Here is a 25413-nt window from a genome sequence, read left to right as displayed (position 1 = left end):
CCTGAAGAATGTTCCATGAGTACTTGAGAAAATTGTGTATTTTGCTCTTATTGAGTAGAGTGTTTCTTGTATGTTTTTAAAATTCAGCTTGTTTCCTTCTTAATCTTCTCTCTGGAGGTTCTGTCTGTTATTGAAGTTGTGTGCTGAAACCTCCTACCATTACTGTAGAGTTGTTTCTTTCTTCTTATCTGTCATTGTTTGCTTCAGATTGTGCTCTTGTGTTTGGTGAATTGAATTTAGTGAACGGACACTTTTATCATTAGATGACGTCCCTCTTCACCTCTTCTAATAGCTTTTGACTTACAGTCTCTTGTCTGGTATATGTATAGCCACATCTGGTCTCTTGTTATTATTTGCATAGGAAATCTTGTGCAGTTTTTTTCACTTAAATTTTAACCTTTGTATGTTCTTAGAGCTATAGGGCCATCATGTTTTGTTTGGCTTTAAATACATTCTGCCTGTGTCTTTGGAGGGGGGAGTTTAAACTGTTTACATTTATTTATTTTCAAATTTTTATTTAAATTTAATTAGTTCACATAGAGTGTAATGCTAGTGTTAAGTGTAGAATTTAATATGCAACACCCAGTGCTCATCACAACAGGTGCCCTCCTTTATCCCCATCACCTATTTAACCCATCCCCCTGCCCACCTCCCCACAGTAACTGTTAGATTGTTCCGGATAGTTAATAGTGTGTTTCTTGGTTTGTATATTTTTATTTATTTTTATTTTTTTATTATTATTTTTTAAAGATTTCATTTATTTGACAGACAGAGATCACAAGTAGGCAGAGAGGCAGGCAGAGAGAGAGGGGGAGAAGCAGGCTCCCTGCTGAGCAGAGAGCCCAAGATTCGATGTGGGGCTCCATTCCAGGACCCTGGGATCATGACCTGAGCTGAAGGCAGAGGCTTTAACCCACTGAGCCACCCAGGTGCCCTCGGTTTGCATATTTTAAAAATTACTTATTTCTTACTCCTGTGTTCATCTGTTTTGTTTCTTAAATTCCACATAAGAGTGAAATAATATGGTATTTCTCTGACTGACTTATTTCACTTAGTATAATACTCCCTAGCTCCATACATGTCTTGAAAATGGCAAGATTTCATTTGGTTTTATGACTGCATAATATTTCATTGTGTATGTGTGTACACACACACACACACACACACCATACCTTCTTAAACTGTTTATGTTTAAAGTAATTACTGATAGGGAAGGCTTACTATTTTCACTTTGTTAATTATTTTCTGCATGTCTTATAACTGTTTGTTTTAACTTACTTTTTCCCTTTATATTCATTCTTTTTAGTGATCCGGTTTTTTTTTAAGTCATGCATATACTTTCTTTTTTTATAATTTTTTAAAAGATTTTATTTATTTATCTGACAGAGATCACAAGTAGGCAGAGAAGTAGGCAGAGAGAGAGAGAGGAGGAAGCAGGCTCCCTGCTGAGCAGAGAGCCAGATGCAGGGCTCGATCCCAGGACTCTGGGATCATGACCTGAGCCGAAGGCAGAGGCTGTAACCCACTGAGCCACCCAGGCGCCCCAGTGATCCGTTTTGATTTTATTTCCTTTTTGTATATTCTGTAGGTATTTTTTTTGTGGTTCCACAGGAATTACATATAATATCTTAATGTACAAGAATATATCTTAAACTGATACCTAATTTTAATCTCATACAATAATTTCACTTTTTTACAGCTTGCGTCTCCAACTTTGTTATTGATGTAATAGATGACATTTTTACACATTATGTAACTATAAACAGAGTTACAATCTTTAAGTTCTTTTGTTTTTAAAATTTTAATTAAAAATTTATAATTTATAAATTATATATATTATGTACAATATATAAAATTATATAAATAAAAATAAATATAACATTTAAATTAAATTTAAATTAAATAAATATGAAATTTAAATAAAAATTTAAATTAAATTTTAAAAAATAAAGAATAAAATATGGAGTTACAAAGTAAAATTATAATAGTTTTCATATTGTCCATGCACTTGCCGTTACTGTAGTAACTTACCATTACTACAGCTTTGAGTTACTACCCAGCATCTTTTCTTTTCTTTTTTTTTTTTTTTAAGATTATTGGGAGAGAGCGTGTGTGTGCATGAGTGCAGGGAGGGGCAAAGGGAGGGAACCTTCAAGCCGATTCCCTGTTGAACATGGAGCCCAGTGTTGGGCTGATCGTATGACCCCTGAAATCAGGACTTGAGCTGGAACTAAGTCAGACACTCAACTGATTGAGCCACCTAGGTGCTCGATGCCCAGCGTCCTTTCTGTTCAGCCGGACGGACTCTAAGATTTCTTATAAGACAGATCTACTGTTCGTGAACTCCCTCAGGTTTTGTTTATCTGAGAGTATCTTAAGATTTTCTCATTTTTAAAAGAAGATTTCATTTATTTATTTGACATACAGAGATCACAAGTAGGCAGAGAGACAGAGAGAAGAGGAGGCAGGCTCCTTGCTGAGCAGAGAGCCTGATGTTGGACTTGATCCCAGGACCCTGGGATCCTGAGCCAAAGGCAGAGGCCTTAATCCACTGAGCCACCCAGACACCCCAAGATTTTCCCAGTTTTTGAAGCACATGTAATACTTTGTTGAATATAATGTTCTTGGTTAACTTCTTTTTTCTTTAACCACTCTAAATATATCATTCTCTGTAAAGTTTCTGCTCAGAAATCCAGTGATAATCTTCTTGAAGATCTTGTGTAGAAGTCAAATCACTTTTGCTTTTAATATTCAGTGTTGCTGATGATCACGTTTCTTGGTTGAGATTCTTGGATTTCTGTATACATAGCTTTCCTCAAATTTGGGAAATTTTTGGATGTTACTTCAACTAAGCTTTCTGCCTCTGTCCTCCTTTTGGGACTCTCATAATGCTATTGATGCATTTAAACATGTTGTTCATAAGTCTATTTGGCTCTGTTCACTTTTTTCTTTTCTTTCTTTCTTTTTTTTTTTCCATCACTACATTTTCAGGTGATAAGTTTTCAAGTTTGCTAATTCATACTTTTGTCTGTTGGAGTCTGTTTTGGATGTTCTCTGGTGAAATTTTCAATTCAGTTATTCCTTGTACCTCTGTTGGGGAATGTGTGTGTTTTCTCTGCCTTTGTTCAAGATTTTTCTTTTTGTTGTTTCTGGCTTAATTTACATACAGCATTGTGTAAGGTTAAGGTGCACAACATATTGATTTGCTTTGTGTGATTATGGTGGTAGCTTCACTAACATCTCTTTCATGTCACATGATCATCATTTCTTTTTTGTGGTTCAAACATTAGAGATCTAGTGTCTTTGCAACTTTGAAATACATTGTACAGTATGGTTGGTTATAATGCACTGTGGTGTGCATTAGATTTCCAGAACTTAATCATTTCCTAGTTGTAAGTTTGTATCTTTCAACATAATTTCCCCAGTTCCCCCATGTCCTAGCCCCTGGTAAACAGGATTCTACTCTCTGTTTTTTAAGAGTTCAAGCTGTTTAGATTTTACATATAAACAATATCATATTATATTTCTCTTTCTATGTCTAAGCATAATGCTACCGAAGTCCATCAGTGTTGTCACAGATGGCAGGATTTCATTCTTTCTCATGGCTGAATAATTTCTGTTGCATGCATTTATACAATATCATATCTTTATCCATTCATCTGTTGATGGACAGTTAGGTTGTTTCCTTATCTTGGCTCTTGGGAAAAATGCTGCAATAAACATTGGAGTGCAGATAATCTTTTCAACGTCCTAGATTTTTTTTTTATTTTTGCCCCTATACCCGGAAGAGATATTTTTGGATCATATTCAAGTTTTCTGTTTTGTTTGTTTTTTTTGATTTCCTGTAGTTTGGTTATGATATGCTTAGTTGTAAATTTTTTGTTATTTCCCTGCCTTGTGTTCCGAGTTTTCTGGATCTGTGGTTTGGTGTTTTTAACATTAATTTTGGAAATTTATCAGTCATTAATACTTCATATATTTGCTTCTCTTTTTTTCCTTTTGGTATTCCTGTTGAGCATATGTTACAGCTTTTACAGTTGTCCTGTGGTTCTTGGACATTACTATTTTTTCTTTTATTTTTCTCCTTGCATCTCAGGTTGGGAAATTTATATATATGTATCTTCAAGCTCACGGATACTGGATCTTATAAATTTTCAGTTGTTCATCATAAGTATATTTAAATACAGCTCTTTTTTTTCATACTTGTATTTTATGCAGCTTTACTAGAGTCCTGTTATTTGTATATTTCTGATTAAAATGTTTACATTACAGTGGGCTATAACCACTGAGGTGAAAATATACAATAAATGATGTTTTGGTCAAACATAACATTCTTAGACTCTAAGTTGAAGAACGAGGGTGAGCTAATAAGATTACAAATTATTTTGTTTTCTATATGCACATCATTTATATTTTTTCTTTCCTTTATAACATTTAAGGATGAAGTATGCCTTTTTAAAATGAAAGATACTTTAATATTACTTTTTAAATCTTTTTTAGGAGCTGTGGCCTTGAAGAATCTTGAAATTAAAGAAAATGCTCTGGTAGGTTTTTTTTTTTTTTTTCCTTCCGTCTTAGGTTCTGTTTATTTTAGAGAGAAAGAGTGTGAGGTGGGGAAGGGTAGAGGGAGAGGGAGAGAGAATCTGCACAGAATATTCCCTGCTGAGTGGGTAGCCTGATGCATGGCCCAATCCCGTGACCCTGAGATCGTGACCTGAGCCAAAATCAGGGGTCAGACCCTGACTGAGCCCCCAGGTATCCCTGTGGTAGGTTTTGAGTATAAAAAACATATGTTTATAACTATGTAGTCTTCTCGATTTACTTTGTTATCTTAAATTATTCAAACTTTGAGAAAACCTTTTAAAAATAATTTTTGCAAAATGTGGATTTTATAAAGTGGACTTTTCTTCTCCTTAAAAAGCACAAACTGACAGTATAATTTTCCCCATTAAAAATTTCCTAATTTTTTTTCTTTCTAGATGATTTTATTTTAAATGGTTAATTGATCTTTCCTGTAGTCTTCAATTTTTTTGATGCCATGGTAATCATTTTTTACCCAAGAATTCAGTGATACTAATTAAATTTATGATTTGTACAACTATCATCCAATATTTTTTTCTGTAACTTTTCCCTAGGTCAAAGGAAGCCCTATAACCATTAAGAAATAAGTCCCTATTCCGGTTCTGTGTAGACCCTGTTAACCGCTAATCTACTTTCTGACTCTCTGAATTTGCCTATTCCATATAGCTCACATAAGTAGAATCATGTTGTGTCTGCCATACTCTATTCAACGTTTTTCACTTAGCATAATTCCTTGTTTGTATCAGAACATTATTTCTTTCCGTGGCTACATAATTCCGCTGTATCTATATGCAGCTTTTTCTTTATCCATTCATATATTGATGGACACTCCAGTCGTTTCTGCCTTTTGGGTCTTGTGAATAATGTTGCTGTAACGTTGGCAATATACATGTCTGTTCAGTTACCTATTTTCCGTCCCCATGGGTAAATGCCTATTAGTGGATTTTATGGTAATTTTGTGTTTAGCCTTTTTAAGAACTGCCATTCTGTTTTCCATGGTAGCTGAACCATTTTATATTCCTATCACCAACACAGGTAGTTTTGTTTCTCCACATTTTTGCTAATGTTCATTTTTTTAGTATTCTTTTAAAAAAATTTTAAGTATAATCTCCCCAGTATGGGGCTCAAATTCATGACCCCAAGATCAAAAGTCACATGCTCTACTGACTGACTCAGCTAGGCACTATTTTTTATTTTTTGATAATACCTTAATAGATATCTTCATAGATAACATATTTATATCTTAATAGATATAAAGTGGTATTTGTTTTCCCTCATCCGATTATGATTTGCTAAGCTTATCCCCATTTGCGTTGCCTTATGCCTCTGTTGACTATGTCCTTTGTTCTAATGTTTTCAATCTCAGTGAAATTTCATCTGTTTTATTTTGTTGCTCATGTCTTTGTTATATCCAAGAAGTTGTTGCCAGATCTGATGTCAAGATTTTACCAAATATTTTCTTCTAAGGGTTTTGTAGTTTTAGTTCTTATGTTTAGGTCTTATATTGATTTTGGGTTAATTTTTATATGCACTTGTAAGGGTCTAAATTCACTTTTATGTGTGGATATTGAGTTTTCTCAGCACTACTTAATGAAAAAGTTGTCCTTTTCCCTGATGGATGGGGAGAAATTTTTTGAGGATATTTTTTTGCAAAATGGAGTTTTAACCTCTCTGTGAGGACAAACTTTTAGTGAAATTTCCCACCTCCCCTCCTCCCCCCATACAGTGTAAAAGCAGTATGATTTTGCTAAGCTTATGGGTAACTTAGGTGGTCTGTATTACCATAGAGCTTTTCCCCTATCTACTTAAAAATGATTAGTCTCCCTGAATTTGTGGATTTGAGAATATTACAGTTATGTATCTTTAAATAAGTGTTAAGGATAAAAAAAAAAAAGGTGTGAGTTAACGTAAACACTTTAAATAATTTTAGGAAAGAAAAAAGTGCCTTCTATTTTGTTGGCCTGCATATATCCTAATATTTTATATATGATGTTTTTGTAGAGTCAACTGGATGTACCTTTTAAAGTTAAAGTTGGTCATATAGGTAAGCTGTGCTTATTATTTGAATGTCGTGCTTGCTGGGCATAGAGTAAGAATTATATACTTAGTATCTTTTTAATGTGGTATTTTTAATGTTTCCGAGCACTAATTGAAAAATCATATATTCTCATCTGGGTGGAACTTAGTTGTGTAACTTAAAAGTACCATGTGGTCCATATATCCCTTGATTAAAAACTCTGAAATTATACATCTTGTTAGAGTGTTAAAAATGATTTAATTGAGAGCCAGTTTGTTTAATAGCATAACTATCTTGGTTTCTTAGGTTTCTGACCAGTTACTGCTATACTCTGATAGATTGTGGGTCTGTGGTCTAAGGAGTCAGGTACACATCTTCCAGATAGTGTGGCTGGGGACGAGTCAGAAACTTAGATTCTGAGGTAGTTTGCATGCCTCTGTCCTAGCCCCTGTCATTCTTTAATATCATTATTTATTTTTTTCTTCTATTATGACAGCACATTTCTTAAGTTGGTTTAATTTTTACTCTCACCACTTAGTACAATACCTGGCAAATAGTAGGGACACGATTTGTTGAGTGAAAGAAGTATACATTTCCAAATGGGTAGTATAGGATTACAACTAATTTTATAGAAACATATTTTCCAAGATTTTATTTATTTGGGAGAGAGGAGAGAGAATGATTTGATGAGGGGCAGGAGAGAGAGAATCTTTAGGCAGGCTCTGCTGAGTGCAGTCAGTGGAGGGGCTTGATTCTATGACCTTGAGATCATCAGCTGAGCCAGAACCAAGAGTCATACACTCAACTGATTGAGCCACACAGGTGCCCCTCCCCTTGCTGTTGTTGAGTGTTGTTAATCTTATGCTCTTTCAGAGTTTCCTCATTTAGCACGCAAAATTACATATGTAGCAAGTATAAGAAATACATATGTATTTTAAAAGTAGTTATGTGGAAGATTTTTGGAATTGCCTTTTTTACTATTTTTTTGTATTTTCCAAATTTCCTGAAAGTATAAAGTCAAGTTTTATGAAAGCACTTTATACTGAGAGAAAAAAAATTTGAATCAAATTTACTGGTGAAAATGGAACATTATTGACTTGGTTTGTGTTTCTTTGATTACTTAATGCTATTTTGTCATTGTTCTTTTTCTTTTGTTTATTTACTTTTTTGGATTCTTAATGGATATGTATGTGTGTAAGCACTCTACCTGATAATCCGATTTGTCAATTATTTTTTCTAATGTGTTCATTCTGGTTATATTTTGGACTGTACACAAATTTGAAATGGTCATTATCTTCTCTGATTTTATAATTTAGAAAGTCATCTGTCTTTTAGAAATCAGATGGTTTGGTTCTTTTTCTCTGGATTGATATCATAAGATGAAATCCTTTTTTCAGTTTGGATTTTTTTTAAACATGGAATTTTGGGGTTATGTAATGAGAAATGTCTATGTAGATTTTTTTCCCTTCCCCAGTTACTAACTAGTTAATGTAGCCGTTGTGTTGTTAATCGTTCCCTTGTCAATTATGACAGCTATTTCTAAGTTATTTGACTCATGCTTTCTAAAAAATTTTAAAGTATTTTAAAGCTATTATGAAAGTTTTCTTTTTATCCCTCCCCCTCACCTCTGTTGTCACAAGACTAGAATCCGTATAATGAAGACCTTACAGCATACTTTTTAGTTTAAGAAATCTAATGCTTTAAGAAATACTTTGCTGATGGACTGTAGTAAAACATTTTCATTCGTTTGAATGATTTTCTAATCTTGTCCATGGTCTTTGATAATTACCATAGAAATCTGCGCATACACTTGCAATGATATTCATACACACATATTATGTATATAGTCTATATGTGAAAATATACTTTTCAGTTTTATAGTCTACACTTTGAAAGTGTCATATAAATACTAACAGTGATTTAGAGTATGAGTTGGGGAAATCAGAATTATAATAACAAGGGTTGTTGGTTAATTGCAGAAGAATACTAATGTTTGTGGTGAAGATTGTCATAAAGAGAAACTTACACATTTTTTGAATATCATTTGGTAGATTTTCCAACAGTTCTGATAGACACGATTTCCAATCATTACAACAAAGGCTTATTGTTTGTGGTTGTAAAATAGCTTTGTCACTTTGTTAGTTCTTCGAATGCCTGATAGAAAATAGGCTGGCCAAAGGAATATTGAAAAAGAACGCCAAAGTTGGTGGCATCACAATTCCAGACTTCAAGCTCTATTACAAAGCTGTCATCATCAAGACAGCATGGTACTGCCACAAAAACAGACACATATATCAATGGAACAGAGTAGAGAGCCCAGAAATAGACCCTCAACTCTGTGGTCAACTAATCTTTGACAAAGCAGGAAAGAATGTCCAATGGAAAAAAGACAGCCTCTTCAACAAATGGCGCTGGGAAAATTGGACAGCCACATACAGAAAAATGAAATTGGACCATTTCCTCACATCACACATGAAAATAGACTCAAAATAGATGAAGGACCTCAATGTGAGAAAGGAATCCATCAAAATCCTTGAGGAGAACACAGGCAGCAACCTCTTCGACCTCAGCTGCAGCAACTTCTTCCTAGAAACATTGCCGAAGGCAAGGGAAGCAAGGGCAAAATGAACTATTGGGGACTTCATCAAGATTGAAAGCTTTTGCACAGCCAAGGAAACAGTTAACAAAACCAAAAGACAACTGACAGAATGGGAGAAGATATTTGCAAACGACATATCAGATAAAGGGCTAGTATCCAAAATCTATAAAGAGCTTAGCAAACTCAACACCCAAAGAACAAATAATCCAATCAAGAAATGGGGAGAGGACATGAACAGACATTTCTGCAAAGGAGACATCCAGGTGGCCAACAGACACATGAAAAAGTGTTCCACGTCACTTGGCATCAGGGAAATCCAAATCAAAACACCAATGAGATACCACCTCACATCAATCAGAATGGCTAAAATTAACAAGTCCGGAAACAACAGATGCTGGTGAGGATGCGGAGAAAGGGGAACCCTCCTACACTCTTGGTGGGAATGTAAGCTGGTGCAACCACTCTGAAAACAGCATGGAAGTTCCTCAAAAAGTTGAAAATAGAGCTACCCTACCACCCAGCAATTGCTCTACTGGGTATTTACCCTAAAGATACAAATGTAGTGATCCATAGGGGCACGTGCACCTGAATGTTTATAGCAGCAATGTCCACAATAGCCAAACTATGGAAAGAACCTAGATGCCCATTAACAGATGAATGGATAAAGAAGAAGTGGTATATATACACAATGGAATACTATGCTGCCATCAAAAGAAATGAAACCTTGCCTTTTGTGACAACATGGATGGAACTAGAGGGTATTATGCTTAGCGAAATAAGTCATTTGGAGAAAGACAACTATCATATGATCTCCCTGATATGAGGAAGTGGAGATGCAATGTCGGGGGTTTGAGGAGTAGGAAAAGAATAAATGAAACAAGGCGGGATTGGGAGGGAGACAAACCATAAGAGACTCTTAATCTCACAAAACAAACTGAGGGTTGCCAGGGGGAGGGGAGTAGGGAGAGGGTGGTTGGGTTATGGACATTGGGAGGGTATGTGCTATGGTGAGTGCTGTGAAGTGTGTAAACCTGGTGATTCATAGACCTGTACCCCTGGGGCTAATAATACATTATATGCTTATAAAAAAAAATAGGCTAGCAATAAATGTGGTTGAATGAATAATAATATTTTTTGTCCTTATTCTGAAAATTGATGTAGGTAATCTTAATCTTACAATTCCATGGAAAAACCTGTATACTCAACCAGTTGAAGCTTTCCTGGGAGACATTTATTTACTCATAGTGCCTTCTTCTAGTAAGTCAACTTTTAAACATTATAACTTAAGTACTTTTATTTGTGAGTGGAAGAATCTTTATATTTGATAATTATACTCAAAATACTTCTGGTGAATTTTTTGAGATACTTCTATATTTAAATTAGCATTCAGAAATTCACATTAAATTGATTTTTACTCCAAATTATTGCAGACTTTGCATTCATGATTATTTTCAAGGATATATTTTAGAATGGTTATGCTTAAAGTTAAAGTAACTAAGTATTCTTTTTTATGCTTCCTGTAGAAATAAAATATGATCCTTTAAAAGAAGAAAAACAACTCTTGGAAGCAAAACAACATGAACTTAAACGAATAGAAGAAGCAAAACAAAAAGTAGCTGATCAAGGTAAAGGAAACAGTAAATAAAAATGATAATAAGAAAAAGAGAAAAGACCTAAATATCACATATGAATATTATTTGTCTCTGGAGGCATTAAAATTATTTAGCGAATGAGGGAATCTTATGTGGGGAATTTTAATGTGGTTTGTACATTTTATCGTGTTTATAGAAATTCTATAGAAACTTACTCTATGACAATAAGTGTATGGTTAGTTTTTAAGTATAATAATTAATTTTATCAAGTATATTTTGTTTTCTAGCTTTAAAAAAATATCCGATTATATCACTTCTTAATTTTTGGGGTGTACCTAGTCCTTTGATATATTTATGTTTTCCCAAATTTATTTGTTTACTTTTGGGTTCATATCTTTTCCTGTTCAGCCTAGACCAGAATAGTCCATTACTTTAACACTTCACTTTTCTCAGTGGAAGGGGTGTCCTGCAGAAATCTCCTTCTCTTCCCCTTGTGCAGTGGTCACTATCAGCCGGTACTTTTTTGTACTCTGTTCTCTCTAGTGTAGCTTTCTCCTTAGTATGGAAATATACTGTAATATGTTAATATGTCTTATCTTTAAACACAAAATGATCTTCCGAACCCAGTTATCTGCTTACCTTCTGTTCTCCCTCCTTCATTTAGTAGCTAACTATCTTACAAATATATGTATACTTACATTGCCAACATTGCCATGCATTTATTTGTTCAATAAAAAAGTGAAATCCAGAGTAAACATTTCACCTTTTGACAAAGAGGTGAAAACAGTAAAGGAGATTTAACAAGAATTTCTGGTGACACTTCTTATATTGTTTTTTCTTCTCTCAGTTCTTTCATATCTAAAGTAGTTGCTCACCACTATGCCCAATCATTTTATTGTGGGCGCCTGGGTGACTCAGTTGGTTAAGTGTCTGCGTTCGGCTCAGCTCATGATCCTGGAGTTGTGGGAGCAAGCCCTGCATCCGGCTCCCTGCTCAGTAGAGAACCTGCTTCTCCCTTTGCTCATCACCCAACTCCTGCTGTCTTGCTCACTTGCTCTCTCTCAAAGAAATAAACTCTTAAAAAGTCTGGCTAGTAGAACTGTCATCAGATTTTTCTTAGGAATAGTTTTGGTCACTTACTTTTTTATCCTTTGAATGGGCCATACCTTCCTGCTTCTTTATATGCCTTGTGATTTCTCATTAAAATCTGGATATTTGGATATAATCATGTGATATCTGTTAAAATGAAATTCACCCCATTACTATGGTTTTCTTTTTTTTTTTTTTAATGTTTTTGTTTATTATTTTTCATTTTTATAGGAGGTCCCTAGTCCAGGGATCAGTCTGAGGTGTAAATGTAAGGTATTCTCAGATCTTTTCTAAGCCTGAGCCTATTTCTTTTCCCCATTGAGCTGCCCAAGTGCCCTGATAATGGGTTTTTTTTTAGGGTTGGAGCTTTTCCTCTGTGAGGAAAATGAGAAAAAAAAAACAAAAGAGTTTAAAATGTTGTAAAATAATAGGTTGTGGGCTCTGAGCAGGGTAAGGAATTGAGAAGGAAACTACTGGATGGGGGAATGAAAATTTTGCATTGAACTGAATGAATAGATTCATAGAGCAAAGGATTTTACTAGGATGTGGTGGTAACCAATCAAATAAAAAAAATGCTGTGTCTTCAGAGAGCTTTTATTTTGTTTATTTACTAATTCTAAAGTCCTTTTATAGTTAAGTGTATTTATTCATCTGTTCACTGAATCTTGGATTTGATGTAAATATATCTTCATCAGCTTATCCTCCTTGGCAGTTGAATTAGGGAGTAGTAGGTCATTAGAAGAAAAGACAGATAATATGTGTGTACAGGTGGAACAGGACTAGAAATAGGAAATGAGGTAGTTTTCGTTGGCATTTTCAAATGGGGGAAAGGAGGATAGTAACTTGTGGTTATCAAAGGCGTATTCTTTTCGAAGATTATTTATCTCAGATCATGGGGTGGAGCAGCAGGAGAGGAGGGAGAATCGTTGGGCAGACTCTCCTCTGAGCACAGATCCCAATGCAGGGCTTGATCCCAGGACCCCAAGGTCTTGACTGGAGCAGAAATCAAAAGTTGGATGCTCAACCGACGGAGCCATCCAGGTGCCCCTCCCTCAAAGTCATGTTAAAAAAAAATTAGGAACTTCAGTCCTTTATTTTGTCTATCCCCTGGAAAGTTCTTCGTGTTGGATTCATCAGCAAGAAAAATGTATTCAACTGTTTTATACATTGAACCACATACAACTTGTAATAATATCACTAATTTTAAGAGAGATGCCTACTTCCTGCTATTTCTGGCTTTTATAATTTAAGACCCATTATAATTCTTACCTAATAATCTTCATTGTTTTCCAAGTCTTTATGTACTCAGGTATATTTAACAGAGGTTGTAAAATTGAATGGCAGTAAGTTTGGTTGGATTTAGTTTCATTAAAAAAATATATTTTGAAAATTATGTGTTTGGTTGCCTTTGAAAGTCTGTTGGTATGGAAGACTTTGGGAAAGCAGGCTCTTAGTGTTCTGTTTACAAATACAGATTGTTTTCTTTAACATGGCAATGTTAATGTTATCTTGAAATGTGAATACTTACACAGTATATTTTTCAGTCAAGTTAAAGAATATTTGCTATTGTAGACAAACTTCGGGTGGAGAAACAAGACACTTTTACAGAAAAATTAATTACTCAGATCATAAAAAATCTTCAAGTGAAAATTTCCAACATCCATATTCGTTACGAGGATGACGTAAGTATTTTAATAGGTAAAACTTGTTTTTTTATGTTTTTATTTTACTGTTTGTTGACACCTGCTCTGTAGTGGTCAACCTGTTGGATGCTGAAAAGTGGAGGGACACAGAGCTGAAAATGACCTGATCTTTCTTTTCTGTAATTAGTTTTAATTCACAGTGTTTATTGCTTTGACTGCACTTTCCTAAAATGTTCAAAAATCAGATAATGAAGGAAAAGGCCTTTTTATATTATGGTCACCTTTGATGGTTGGGCACTATGAATTTAGTTGATATGTATTTTTAAAATACTTTATAGTTACCTCCTGGAAATTACACTGGTGTAGGAAGGAATCAGTAGAGCTAGATTTAGATTACCTCAAATAGATCCTGTATTTTCTCTGAAACACACAGTTATTGACATCTCAGAGTACTGTTGTGTGTGCCATCAATTGATCAATAAGCTTTTTTTATAAACTGAAAAACATGCATTTTTATTGCATAATAATACATTGATACTTGATACCTTAATTAGTATTTGGAAAAATATAGGAGTAAAAGTTGTAGTAAGTAGTAAAATGTTTTTGAACGTTTGAGATATAGAATATTTCCCAGGAAATGAACTTTTTCAATAAAATGAATTTTAACTTATAAAAATCTGAGTAAAATTTGCTCTTTCCTCTTTAGATCACAAATCGAGACAACCCGCTATCATTTGGTATTTCCCTTCAAAATCTCAGCATGCAGGTACTTCATTTGAAAAGAAATTTAGGGGAAGGGAGGGAAAAATGAAACAAATTGAAAACAGAGAGGGAGACAAACCATAAGAGACTCTTAATCTCAGGAAACAAATCAAGGGTTGCTGGAGGGGAGGCGGTAGACGGGATGAGGTGGCTGGGGGATGAATATTGGGGATGAATCTGTGCTGTGGGGAGTGCTGGGAGCTGTGTAAGACTGATGAATCATAGACCTGTACCCCTGAAACAAATAATACATCATATGTTAAAAAGAAAAAAAAATAGAAATAAAAATAGATAAATTGAGAGGGGAATTTTTTTTTTTGTTTTTCAAAATAAGAACTTGGGGGGAAAATGAGCAAAATGTAAAATACAGTAACATGATATAGCCAAAAAAAATTTAACCCTATTTTGTAGTATAGTTCATCTAACTATTAATTACTGTTTGTGTGTGTAGCATCAGAAGTAGTCGTCTATATAGAATTACTACAGAAAGTGCATAGGCTGGATTGGAGTTGGGGGTAGTTAGGTTACCATTTTAAAAAACGGTTGACAATCAAATTTAGTTTAAAATATGAGGGCCTGTTATTTGCAAATTAGAACATTCAAGACTTTTCTTAAATAAGTAGAAAGTAAAAGTAATAAATACTCATTTCAGAAACTTTGATAAGTCATGAAAAGCATAAACCAATCACTCATTTCCTCACTGCCATTATTAATATTGTGGCAAACTTTCTTCCTGTCCAGTTTTTCAAACTGAGGAATTTTTAAAGTATAAGAGCAAGTAGAGGCTTGCGTCCAGAATAGACAGTTGTGGAATTTGACATTTGGTTTAAGTTTTAAATACTTTATTTTAAAGAATAAACTGTTAGGAATAAAGTCTAATTCTGTTTTGTTTTCTACTCTTCACCCTTCTCCAGAGAGAAACACCATAAGTGATATTTTATGTGATTTTTCTATAAATTTACATTCTTCTATCACAGTGTTTTTGACATTTACTTGTGTTGCTACACATAATTCAGTTTAATTGCTGTGTAGTATTTCATTACCTGCTTTTATTTGTTATATCCATTGGGTTTTTGTAAATAATCTCTTCTTAAAACATGGATCTACTACAAACAATAAATAAGAAAAGCCAAATGAAAAGTTATCAAATGAAGTTGGGTGGGATAAACTGTCAAGTGTTGCTGTAAGTTTGAAAAATAAGGATGGAGAATGAGCCATTGGCTGTGGTGGTGTGGAGGTAGTGGGTAGCTGTGACAGCAATGGTGTTGACCAACACCGTTGGGAGACCTTGGAATCTGGTGTCCTAGCCCAGACCTATTCAGTTAGAAACTCAAGTGGGGGCCAAGCAGACTAAGTTTTAGAAAGCCCTCCAGGTGATTCTGATGCAACGCTCAAGCTTGAAAACTTGACTGCCGTCATCTCTTCAGTTCTCTACTAATAAATGAAAACGATCTTTGCAGAATAAGCATCTAAACACTGTATTCCCCTCAGTGGCTTCTCATTGCTATTGGAATAAAGTCAGTAGTTTTGTTTTAAAATAGTTTATAATTGCTTTGTAGTGTGACCCCAGGTGACATTTGGTTTCACCTCTTTGCTTTGCATTGTGTTCTCTGACCATACTAGGCTTCTTCAGTTCCCTGAACATTTTGCATATTTGCATATTTTTCTACTCTGAATCATATTCTTTACTGACCTTAAAATCAGCAGTTTCTATTCATATATCCTATATTGAACATCACTTTCTCCCTTACATCCCTGAGTTTGAGGCTCCTACCTTATTCTGAGAACTGTGTATTTAACCTCTATGGTGGCACTTGCCTGTTTGTAATTGCTTCTTCACTTTTTCATTCAGCAGTGAGCTCTTTGAAAGCAGAGGCTTTCTTGTGCTCAGTTAATATCCTTTCACTGAATGTTTCAAGACCATTTTTATGGGAAATTGGTCAAGGGCATGAATGGTGCCGTTCCATCAGTATGCATTTCACATGTAAATAATACTTTTCACTGTTAATTTTCTTTTTAGACAACTGATCAAAACTGGGTTCCATGTTTACATGATGAAACTGAGAAACTGTTCCGTAAGGTAAAATATTTTGTCAGTCCATAGACTTAATAAACGAAACTTTTAGAAAGGTATTTGCTAGTAAGGATTTATGTGAATTGTGTTTACTTGCTTAACTCTATCATATGACTCCATTATTTGAGACTTCTGAAAATAGTATATGTTAAAGAAGAAAATGAGGCATGTAATAAATTTTATTTATTTTCAGTTAATCCGATTGGACAACCTTTTTGCCTATTGGAATGTGAAGTCTCAGTTGTTTTACCTTAATGATTATGATGAATCATTGGTAAGTAAATCTTTTTGATATGTGTGTGTACACCTTTGTTGGTATCATACTTTGCATAAGGTTTTATTCATTATCACTTATTAACATACTGTAGTCTGGTCTCTTTTACTAGGCAAATCTGTTAGCATTTACAGGAATAGATGAATATATATGTGCCTGTACACGTACATGTATGGATCTTTTTTTTTTTGTATCATAGACATACAGCATTGGTATATATTAGTTTTATGTGTGCACTGTTATGGTTCAGTACTTGTACATAATGTGAAATGATCACAGTAGGTCTAACATGCATTACCATACATAGTTAATTATAGAACTTTTTTCTTTGGGTGAGTACTTTTAAGATTTACTCTCTCAGCAATGTCAAAATGTGCAGCACAACATTGTTAACTATAGTTGTCATTGCTGCACATTTACATATATCTCCATGACTGACTTATTGTATAACTAGAAGTTCTTAACCTTTTGACTCCCTTTACACATTTCACATATCTCTCACTCTATTTCAGACAGCCATCTGTTTGTTTTCTGTATCTGTGAGTATGAGGTTGGCCTTTTTTTAAAGTATTCTACATATAATTGAGGTCAGATGGTATCTGCCTGACTTATTTCACTTAGAGTAAGGCCATCAAGGTTCATCCTTGTTGCAAATGGCAAGATTTCCTTCTCTTTAATGGCTTAATAATAATCCACAGTGTGTTTTCTTTATCCATTCATCTATCCATGGAGTTTTTAAAAAAGATTTTATTTATTTATTTGATACACAGAGATCACAGGTAGGCAGAGAGGCAGGCAGAGAGAGAAGGGGAAGCAGGCTCCCTGCTGAGCAAGGAGCCTGATGTGGGGCTCGATCTCAGGACCGTGAGATCATGACCTGAGCCAAAGGCAGAGGCTTAACCCACTGAGGCACCTAGGCTCCCCATCAGTGGATTTCTAGATGGTTTCTGTGTCTTGGCTATTATCATTAATGCTGCAGTGAACATAATGGTGCATGAATCTTTTCTATTTCATGATTTTCGTTTCTTTTAATAAATACTCGGAAGTGGAATTGCTGGATTGTATGGTAGTTCTTTTTAATTTTTTAAGGACCCTCCATATTGTTTTTCCATAGGGATTGCATCAATTTACATTTCCACCAACAGTGCATAGGAATTTCCTTTTCTTCGCATTCTTGCCAGCGCTTGTTATTTCTTTTCTTTTCTTTTTTTTTTTTTTTATAATAACCATTTTAACAGGTAATAGCTCATGCTTTTGATTTGTGATTCCCCTGGTTATTAGTGGTATTGAATACCTTTTCATTTGCCTTTTGGCTATCTGTATGTTCAAGAAATGTCTATTCAGTTCTTATGCCATTTTTAAATTGGATTTCTGAAATTGGGGTGTATGAGTTGTTTATGTATTTTGAATATTGATCCCTTGTCAGATAAATGATTTGCAAATATTTTTATGAGTTTTATGGTTTGAGGGCTTCCATTCAAGTCTTTTAATCTATTTTGAATTAATGTTTGTGTATGGTGTAAGGTAGTGGTCCAGTTTTATTCTCTTGCATGTGGCTGTCCAGTTTTCCAAACACGACATATATTGAAGAGACTCTCCTTTCCTCATATTATATTTTTGGCTTCTTTGATATAATTTATTTATTTTATTTTAGTTTTTTAAAGAGTTTATTTATTTGACAGACAGAAATCACAAGTAGGCAGAGAGAGAGGGGGAAGCAAGCTCCCTGCTGAGCAGAGAGCCTGATGTGGGTCTCGATCCCAGGACCCTGAGATCATGACCTGAGCCAAAGGCAGAGGCTTTAACCCACTGAGCCACCCAGGCGCTCCTTCTTTGTTATAATTTAATTGACCATATATGCATAGGTATATTTCAGGGCTCTTTCTTCTCTTGCTATGTGTATCTGTTTTTGTGCCAGTACCATACTGTTTTGATGACTATGGTTTTGTGATATAACTTGAAATCAGGAATTTGATAGCTCCAGGTTTGTTCTTTATCAAGATTACTTTGGTTATTCGGGGTCTTTTGTGGTTTCATACATATATTAGGGTCTTGTGTTCTATTTCTGTGAATAATGCCATTGGAAATTTGATAGAGATTGCATGAATTTGTTGATTTCTTTGGATGGTATGGACTTTTTAACAGGATTATTTCTTGCAATATAAAGCATGGAATGTTTTCCCATTTTTTTGCATCTTCAATTTCACTCTTCATTATCTTATAGTTTTTGGTGTACAAAGCTTTACCTACTTGGTTAAAAATTTTTTTTAATTAAAATACTTGTTTTATTGCTTTAATTACCTAAAGCTACAAAATGTAACACATTTCCTTATAGTAGTTTCAGTTAATTTTCTTTTTTAAAGTTTTTATTTAAATTCTAGTTAGTTAAGATATAGTGTAATATTTGTTTCAGAAGTAGAATTTAGGGATTCATCACTCACATGTAACACCCTATTCTCATTACTAGTGCCGTTCCTAATTTATTTAGCCCATCACTTATTTAGCCCATCCCACACTCACCCACCGCCAGCAACCCTCAGTTTGTTCTCTATTTTTAAGTCTTTTATGGTTTGACTCCCCTCCCCCCTTTTTTTCACCCCTTCACATATTTTCATCTGTTTTGTTTCTTAAATTCCACATATGAGTGTAGTCATATGGTATTTGTCTTTTTCTGACTGACTTCCTTGGTTAAATTTATTCTTAGGTATTTTATTCTTTTTGCTATAATTGTAAATTGGATTGTTTTCCTAATTTTCCTTTCTGCTACTGCATTATTAGTGTATCGAAATGCAATAGAATTCTGTATATTAAATTTGTATCCTGCAACTTGGTTGAATTTATTTATTCGTCTTAACAGTTTTGGTGGAGTCTTTAGGGTTTTCTGTATAGAATGTTGTGTCATCTACAAACAGTGACAGTTTTACTTCTTTTCCAATTTGGATGCCTTTTGTTCTTGCTTAATGGCTCTGGCTGGGACTTCTAATACTATGCTGAATAGAAGTGGCAAGAGTGGGCATCTTTGTCTTTTTCCTGATCTTAGAGGACGAGCTTTCAGTTTTTAACTGTTGAGCATGTTAGCTGTAGATTTGTTATATCTGGCCTTTATTATGTTGAGGTATATTTCCCTTACACCTACTTTCTTGAGATTCCTTATCATGAGTGGATGGTGAATTTTATCAGATTTTATATATGTGCCTGTACAGATATGTAAAAACACACACTATATATCTAAATAGTTCCTAGATTATTCTTAGTGGGAATTAGTGGGAGTTTAATGGGATATTATCTAACCACTTCAGTATTTTCCATAGCTAAGTCCTCCTGAGTTTGAGTTATTTATTTTTTAAATTGCTTAAAAAAATTTTTTTTTATGTAATAGGATTTTTGTAGAGTAAAGATACATTGGCATGAATATAAATAAAAGCAGTTTGTCTTTTAATAGGACAGCTTGAGGAAGGGCATTGTCTATCGAAATATTGTTCCGGAAGGTTATGATTTTGGTAAGTATGTTTTATAAAATAAGTGCAATTAAAATAATCTGTATAAATTTTGAATAAACATTGATAATGTCACTGTAATTTTTCATGTTAATTTTGTCATATAACTCAAGGTATTTATGCACAAAAACCAGTTACCTATTCTACGCCATTCATTGTTGGGGAGCTTTTTGCTATATTTTGAAACTATAGGAAAGAAAAGTGTCCAACAAGAGAGGATGTAATAAATGTGGTAAATCTCTAAGGATTATTCAGTAATAATTATGCTCTTTTAAAGACATTTTATGTGCAAAAACAATAAGGCTAGAAGCTGCTATAGTCTGTAGTGTGATCTTACTGTTTTAAAAATGTATATTTAAAATTTTTCTTCTTCATACTTTTTTCTGGTTCCAGATTTTCCAAAATGAACATGTAATACTTTTATAATCAGAAATGAGTTAACTAAAACTTCAAATTGAAAGGAGTACTATTTTTTTCTACACTATAGGCACTCAATAAATACTAGGCAATGGATGGATAAATTATTTATTGGATTTGGTTGTCTGATGTCACCTACCAGTGATTCTTTTCTGTATTCTTCTACCTTCATGATTGTACTTTATTAATTTCCTGACATGGCTATTTTTTTTTTTTAAGACTTATTTGAGAGAGCTCACATGTGCACGAGATGGGGGATGGGCACGGGAGAGACAGAGGGAGAGAGAGAGAATCTGGAGCTGACTCCCCATTGAGCGTGGAGCCCCAGGCTACTGAGTGGGGAACTCAAAGAGCTCAAAGCTGGCTTGATCTTACCACTTGAGATCATGACCTGAGCTAAAACCAGGATTTGGGTGCTCATCTAGCTGAGCCAGCCAGACACCCTTGAAGTGACTCTTCTTGTTTTCACTCTTGAAACCAGTTGAAAGTCATGCAATAAGTATTTTATTTTCTAGATTTTTTTTTTTTTCTGAAAGGAAACATTAGTAACAGATGAGATTGTGTATCGTGTGTGTTGATGATTCTCCTGTCTATCATTTTAGGTTTGACTGATTTTTCCTTTTCCCTACTATCATTTCCTGCTCCATTCGTTAGTGAGGGTCTGGTGAGAGACAGACTGCACAGTAATATGAGCAGGGGAAGTTTAATATAAAGAATTACTATCAAAGGACTGGAGTGACAAGGGGTTGGCTAATAGAAAGCAGAGAACTCTAATGAATACAGGAATAATAGAAGGAACTGCCCCTCCCCTGGGACTAAGTGCCCAAAGAACGGGGTCTGTCTGCTTCAACACTGAGATCTAGACCTTGTTGGAAAGGACATAACCAGGGCTCACGACTGCCGGGAAAAGTCCGTCTGGTGCCACACCACTAACCTGTTGGCAATTTGCCCTCAGGAACTTCAGCATTTCTCTTGGGGAGTTGTCTCACAGGAGGCACTTCACTGCAAAATTGCCCTAGGGTGCTGGGAGAATATGCTGGCTGTGGCTAGTGCTGAAGACCTCTGTCATGCTGCAGGAGCTGCCTGCTGTAGGAGCCTTTTGCTAGCATCCAGGCTGCGGAAAAGTCCTGGTACTGTAGAAGTCTGTGGAGTGAGCCCATTAGAACCAGGAACTCCCCTGCAGTAGCTCTCCAGTGTCCAGCTTTATGCTAGCTGCTAAAGAAAAAAAATAAAGGGCCCAAATCTAGTTTTTGGATTAAGTAGTGAATTCCAAATTCATAGCCAAATTGATAGTTGGTATATACCTTCTGGAGAGGGAAGGACTAAAGCTTTCTTTTTTCCTTTCTTTTCTTTTTTAAAAAAGATTTTACTTATTTGTCAGAGAAAGAGAGAGAGCGCACATAGGGAGAGTGGCAGGCAGAGGGAGAAGCAGACTCCCTGCCGAGCTAGGTAGGAGTCCACTGTGGAACTCGATCCCAGGACCCTGGGATCATGACCGGAGCCAAAGGCAGAATCTTAACAAACTAAGCCACCCAGGTGTTCCAGACTAAAGGCTTTTTTATTTTTTTAAAATTAATTTACTTATTTTCAGCATAACAGTATTCATTATTTTTTTACCACACCCAGTGCTCCATGCAATCTGTACCCTCTATAATACCATTTCAAAGCCCTCAGATTGTTTTTCAGAGTCCCTAGTCTCTCATGATTCACCTCCCCTTCCAATTTCCCCCAACTCCCTTCTCCTCTCTAACTCCCCATGTCCTCCATGCTATTTGTTATGCTCCACAAATAAGTGAAACCATATGATAATTGACTCTCTCTGCTTGACTTATTTCACTCAGCATAATCTCTTCCAGTCCCGTCCATGTTGCTACAAAAGTTGGGTATTCATCCTTTCTGATGGAGGCATAATACTCCATAGTGTATATGGACCACATCTTCCTTATCCATTTGTCCGTTGAAGGGCATCTTGGTTCTTTCCATAGTTTGGCGACCGTGGCCATTGCTGCTAGAAACATTGGGGTACAGATGGCCCTTCTTTTCACGACATCTGTATCCTTGGGGTAAATACCCAGGAGTGCAATTGCAGGGTCATAGGGAAGGTCTATTTTTAATTTCTTGAGGAATCTCCACACTGTTCTCCAAAGAGGCTGCACCAACTTGCATTCCCACCAACAGTGTAAGAGGGTTCCCCTTTCTCCACATCCCCTCCAACACATGTTGTTTCCTGTCTTGTTAATTTTGGCCATTCTAATTGGTATAAGGTGATATCTCAGTGTGGTTTTAATTTGAATCTCCCTGATGGCTAGAGATGAACATTTTTTCATGTGTCTGATAGCCATTTGTATGTCTTGATTGGAGAAGTGTCTGTTCATATCTTCTGCCCATTTTTTTATATGGTTGTCTGTTTTGTGTGTCTTGAGTTTGAGGAGTTCATTATAGATCCTGGATATCAACCTTTAAAGGCCTTTTTTGTTTGTTCTTTATTTAATGGGACAGACAACAGTTTATTTATAGGCTGAGATCGGAATGATCTGTAGAATATGAAAAACAAATGAGCAAGAGAGAGGACGGATAATTTCTTTATGAAATATGGGTGAAAGGGGATAGGATCTCATGTACAAGTGGAGTGCTTGGCCGCACAGAGGAACATGATTAGTTCATTTGTAAGAGAGATTTTAGGTATAAGAGAAGTCCTTCTTCTAGTAGAGATGGTAATAGTAGTGTATGGAATTTCTCTTATGAGCAGTTATTTTTTAATATCTGAGGTGTGGGCGTTTCTGGAGGGAAGAGAGGCTATGAAATTGTCATGTAGGTAAACAGGAGAGTGAATTCACTACAGTGGTGCTCTCAAAGTACAGTTCAGACTAGCAACATCAGTATTACTTGGGAACTTTTTAGAAATAGATGTCCTAGGGCCCATTCCAGACATAGTGAATCAGAACTTCTGAGAGTGAGCCTTGGCAATCTGTTTTAATAAGCTTTCCTGGTGATCTTGATTATTGACATTTTGAGAGCCACTTCGCTAGAGTAGGGGCTGGGCAGTTCTTTTTTTGTTTGTTTGTTTATTTTTTATTGTTTTGGTAAAAGGCCAAATAGTAAATAATTTTCAGTTTTAAGGCCATATATAGCTGTTGTCTCATATTTTCCTTTGTTTCTTTTAAACAACTCTATAAAGATAAAGCTGTAAAAATCATTCTTAGTTTATTGATTGTACAAAAACACACTATGGTATGCATTTACCTAAACTGGACTAAATGTTGTATGACTGCCTAGCAACAGTGAGGACCTTTGGGTTTTATGACATTACAGTGAGACCAGTCTGTGTGATAGTATACATTTTTGTTTTGGTTTGTTTTTCTAACCAAATCGAATTTCTCAGGTAGTTTACAGATGTAGAATAAATAGAGAGGGTTTTTTATCCATAATTAGAGTTTTGCCTGGTAAGTACTGACAAAGTGAGAAGACAGAGGAGTGAAAACTGAATGCAGGGAGATGATTAAAATAACTGATCATAGAATTTTAATAGGGTAGAGAGGGACCTGAGGACATGAAACGGAGGTGAAAGACAGAACTGATGAAGATTAATGAATTGTCCGTCCCACAGGACCTGAAGGTTCAGTATTGGAGTACTGGAGAGCTAGGTGGTGGTGGTGGTAGGAGATTTGGATGCTTGAGACTGAGTTTATGGAAAGGTCTAGCAAATAGGAATGATAAGATCTAGTGGATGAAGTAAGGGTGGAGAAATCCAAGGTTCTGAGAGGCTATGATTTTGGAAGAATTATTTGTATGTTGAAATCACTCAGAAATTAGAGTTGCCAGGAGCTAAAATCAGATGTAGGAGAGGTTGTAACCCAGGGATGGATAGAGATTGCAGCCAGGGAGACTATAAGGGATTGTGTAGTCTTGTATGTAACTTAAGAAGGCTGGGGGAGAGGAGTCATTTTATTTTCAGATAGTGAACATACACTTTTGTGTACATACACTTTTTAAACTTTTTTTTCTTAAAAGATGTATTTATTTAGAGAGAGGGTGTGAGGGGAGACACAGAGGGAGAATCTCAAGCCGACTGCACGCAGATCCCAACGTAGGGCTCCATCTCATGACCCTGAGATCACTACCTAAGCCAAACCAAGAGTTGGACCCTTAACTGATTGTGCCTCCTAAACACCCCTAAACTTTATTTTACTATTTCCTTCCACTTACGTATATATAAATTTTTCTTACTTTTTTTGACTATATATTACTTTATAGATGTATCATGATGAATTTAGCCAATCTCCATTTGCTGAGTATCTTCTTGGTCCACTCAGTTTCAAAGTGTATCTGAATGCTCAGTGTGTAAAAAAAATTAAGTGCTGTGCCTCGGGAATGATTAAAACAAGAGGAACATACTATGTTTTTTATAGATTAGCTTATAATTTAGTAGTTGATCTTAGTATAGATTCTGCTATTGTTTGTCTCCCCCTGCAAGAATTCTTCTCTTTCTGGAACTAAGTATGAAGGGTTGAGTTTAATCCATTTTGGATCATAGGTCGAGCCAAGAAGGTCATCCTGGGTTAACTCACTCATCTCACTTCTCCTTTTGCAAGTTAAAATGGGGCAGATGGATACAAAGAAACTGATCAGAAATTCAGACATCATAATTGTATAATAGAAGTCAGTGATCAAATAAATATTTTTTCTCTAACTTAGCACTTTTAATGTAATTCCTTTAAACTGTGTTTTTGTTAAGATTATTTTATTAGACTGTTTTTGCCTTTTAGAGGTTGTTCCTGCTTTTAAGGATTATGTTGGTATTTTGAGGGGGAGTTAACTTAGGCTTCATTTACTTAAGGAACATGTAAATTATAGGAGGAAGATAAAAG

At 35.2% G+C, this 25413-nt stretch overlaps 1 protein-coding gene across 4 annotated transcripts in view; it reads left to right on the top strand.

The window, feature by feature from the left end:
- The window catches only part of VPS13A (vacuolar protein sorting 13 homolog A), a 224577-nt gene that overhangs the window by 9020 nt on the left and 190144 nt on the right, over positions 1 to 25413 (top strand). For all 4 annotated transcript variants that reach the window (XM_059142057.1, XM_059142058.1, XM_059142060.1 and 1 more), the window contains exons 2-10: positions 4501 to 4544; positions 6583 to 6625; positions 10359 to 10454; positions 10721 to 10822; positions 13451 to 13560; positions 14228 to 14287; positions 16304 to 16363; positions 16551 to 16631; positions 20074 to 20131. In XM_059142057.1, coding sequence (XP_058998040.1) covers positions 4501 to 4544; positions 6583 to 6625; positions 10359 to 10454; positions 10721 to 10822; positions 13451 to 13560; positions 14228 to 14287; positions 16304 to 16363; positions 16551 to 16631; positions 20074 to 20131 — 654 coding nt within the window. The remainder of the gene's footprint in view (positions 1 to 4500; positions 4545 to 6582; positions 6626 to 10358; positions 10455 to 10720; positions 10823 to 13450; positions 13561 to 14227; positions 14288 to 16303; positions 16364 to 16550; positions 16632 to 20073; positions 20132 to 25413) is intronic.

The sequence above is a fragment of the Mustela lutreola genome, chromosome 12 (assembly GCF_030435805.1).
Source record: "Mustela lutreola isolate mMusLut2 chromosome 12, mMusLut2.pri, whole genome shotgun sequence".
In the NCBI taxonomy this organism is placed as follows: Eukaryota; Metazoa; Chordata; class Mammalia; order Carnivora; family Mustelidae; genus Mustela; species Mustela lutreola.
The sequence above is the reverse complement of the archived record's forward strand: the minus strand, read 5'-3'. Positions and strand labels throughout refer to the sequence as shown.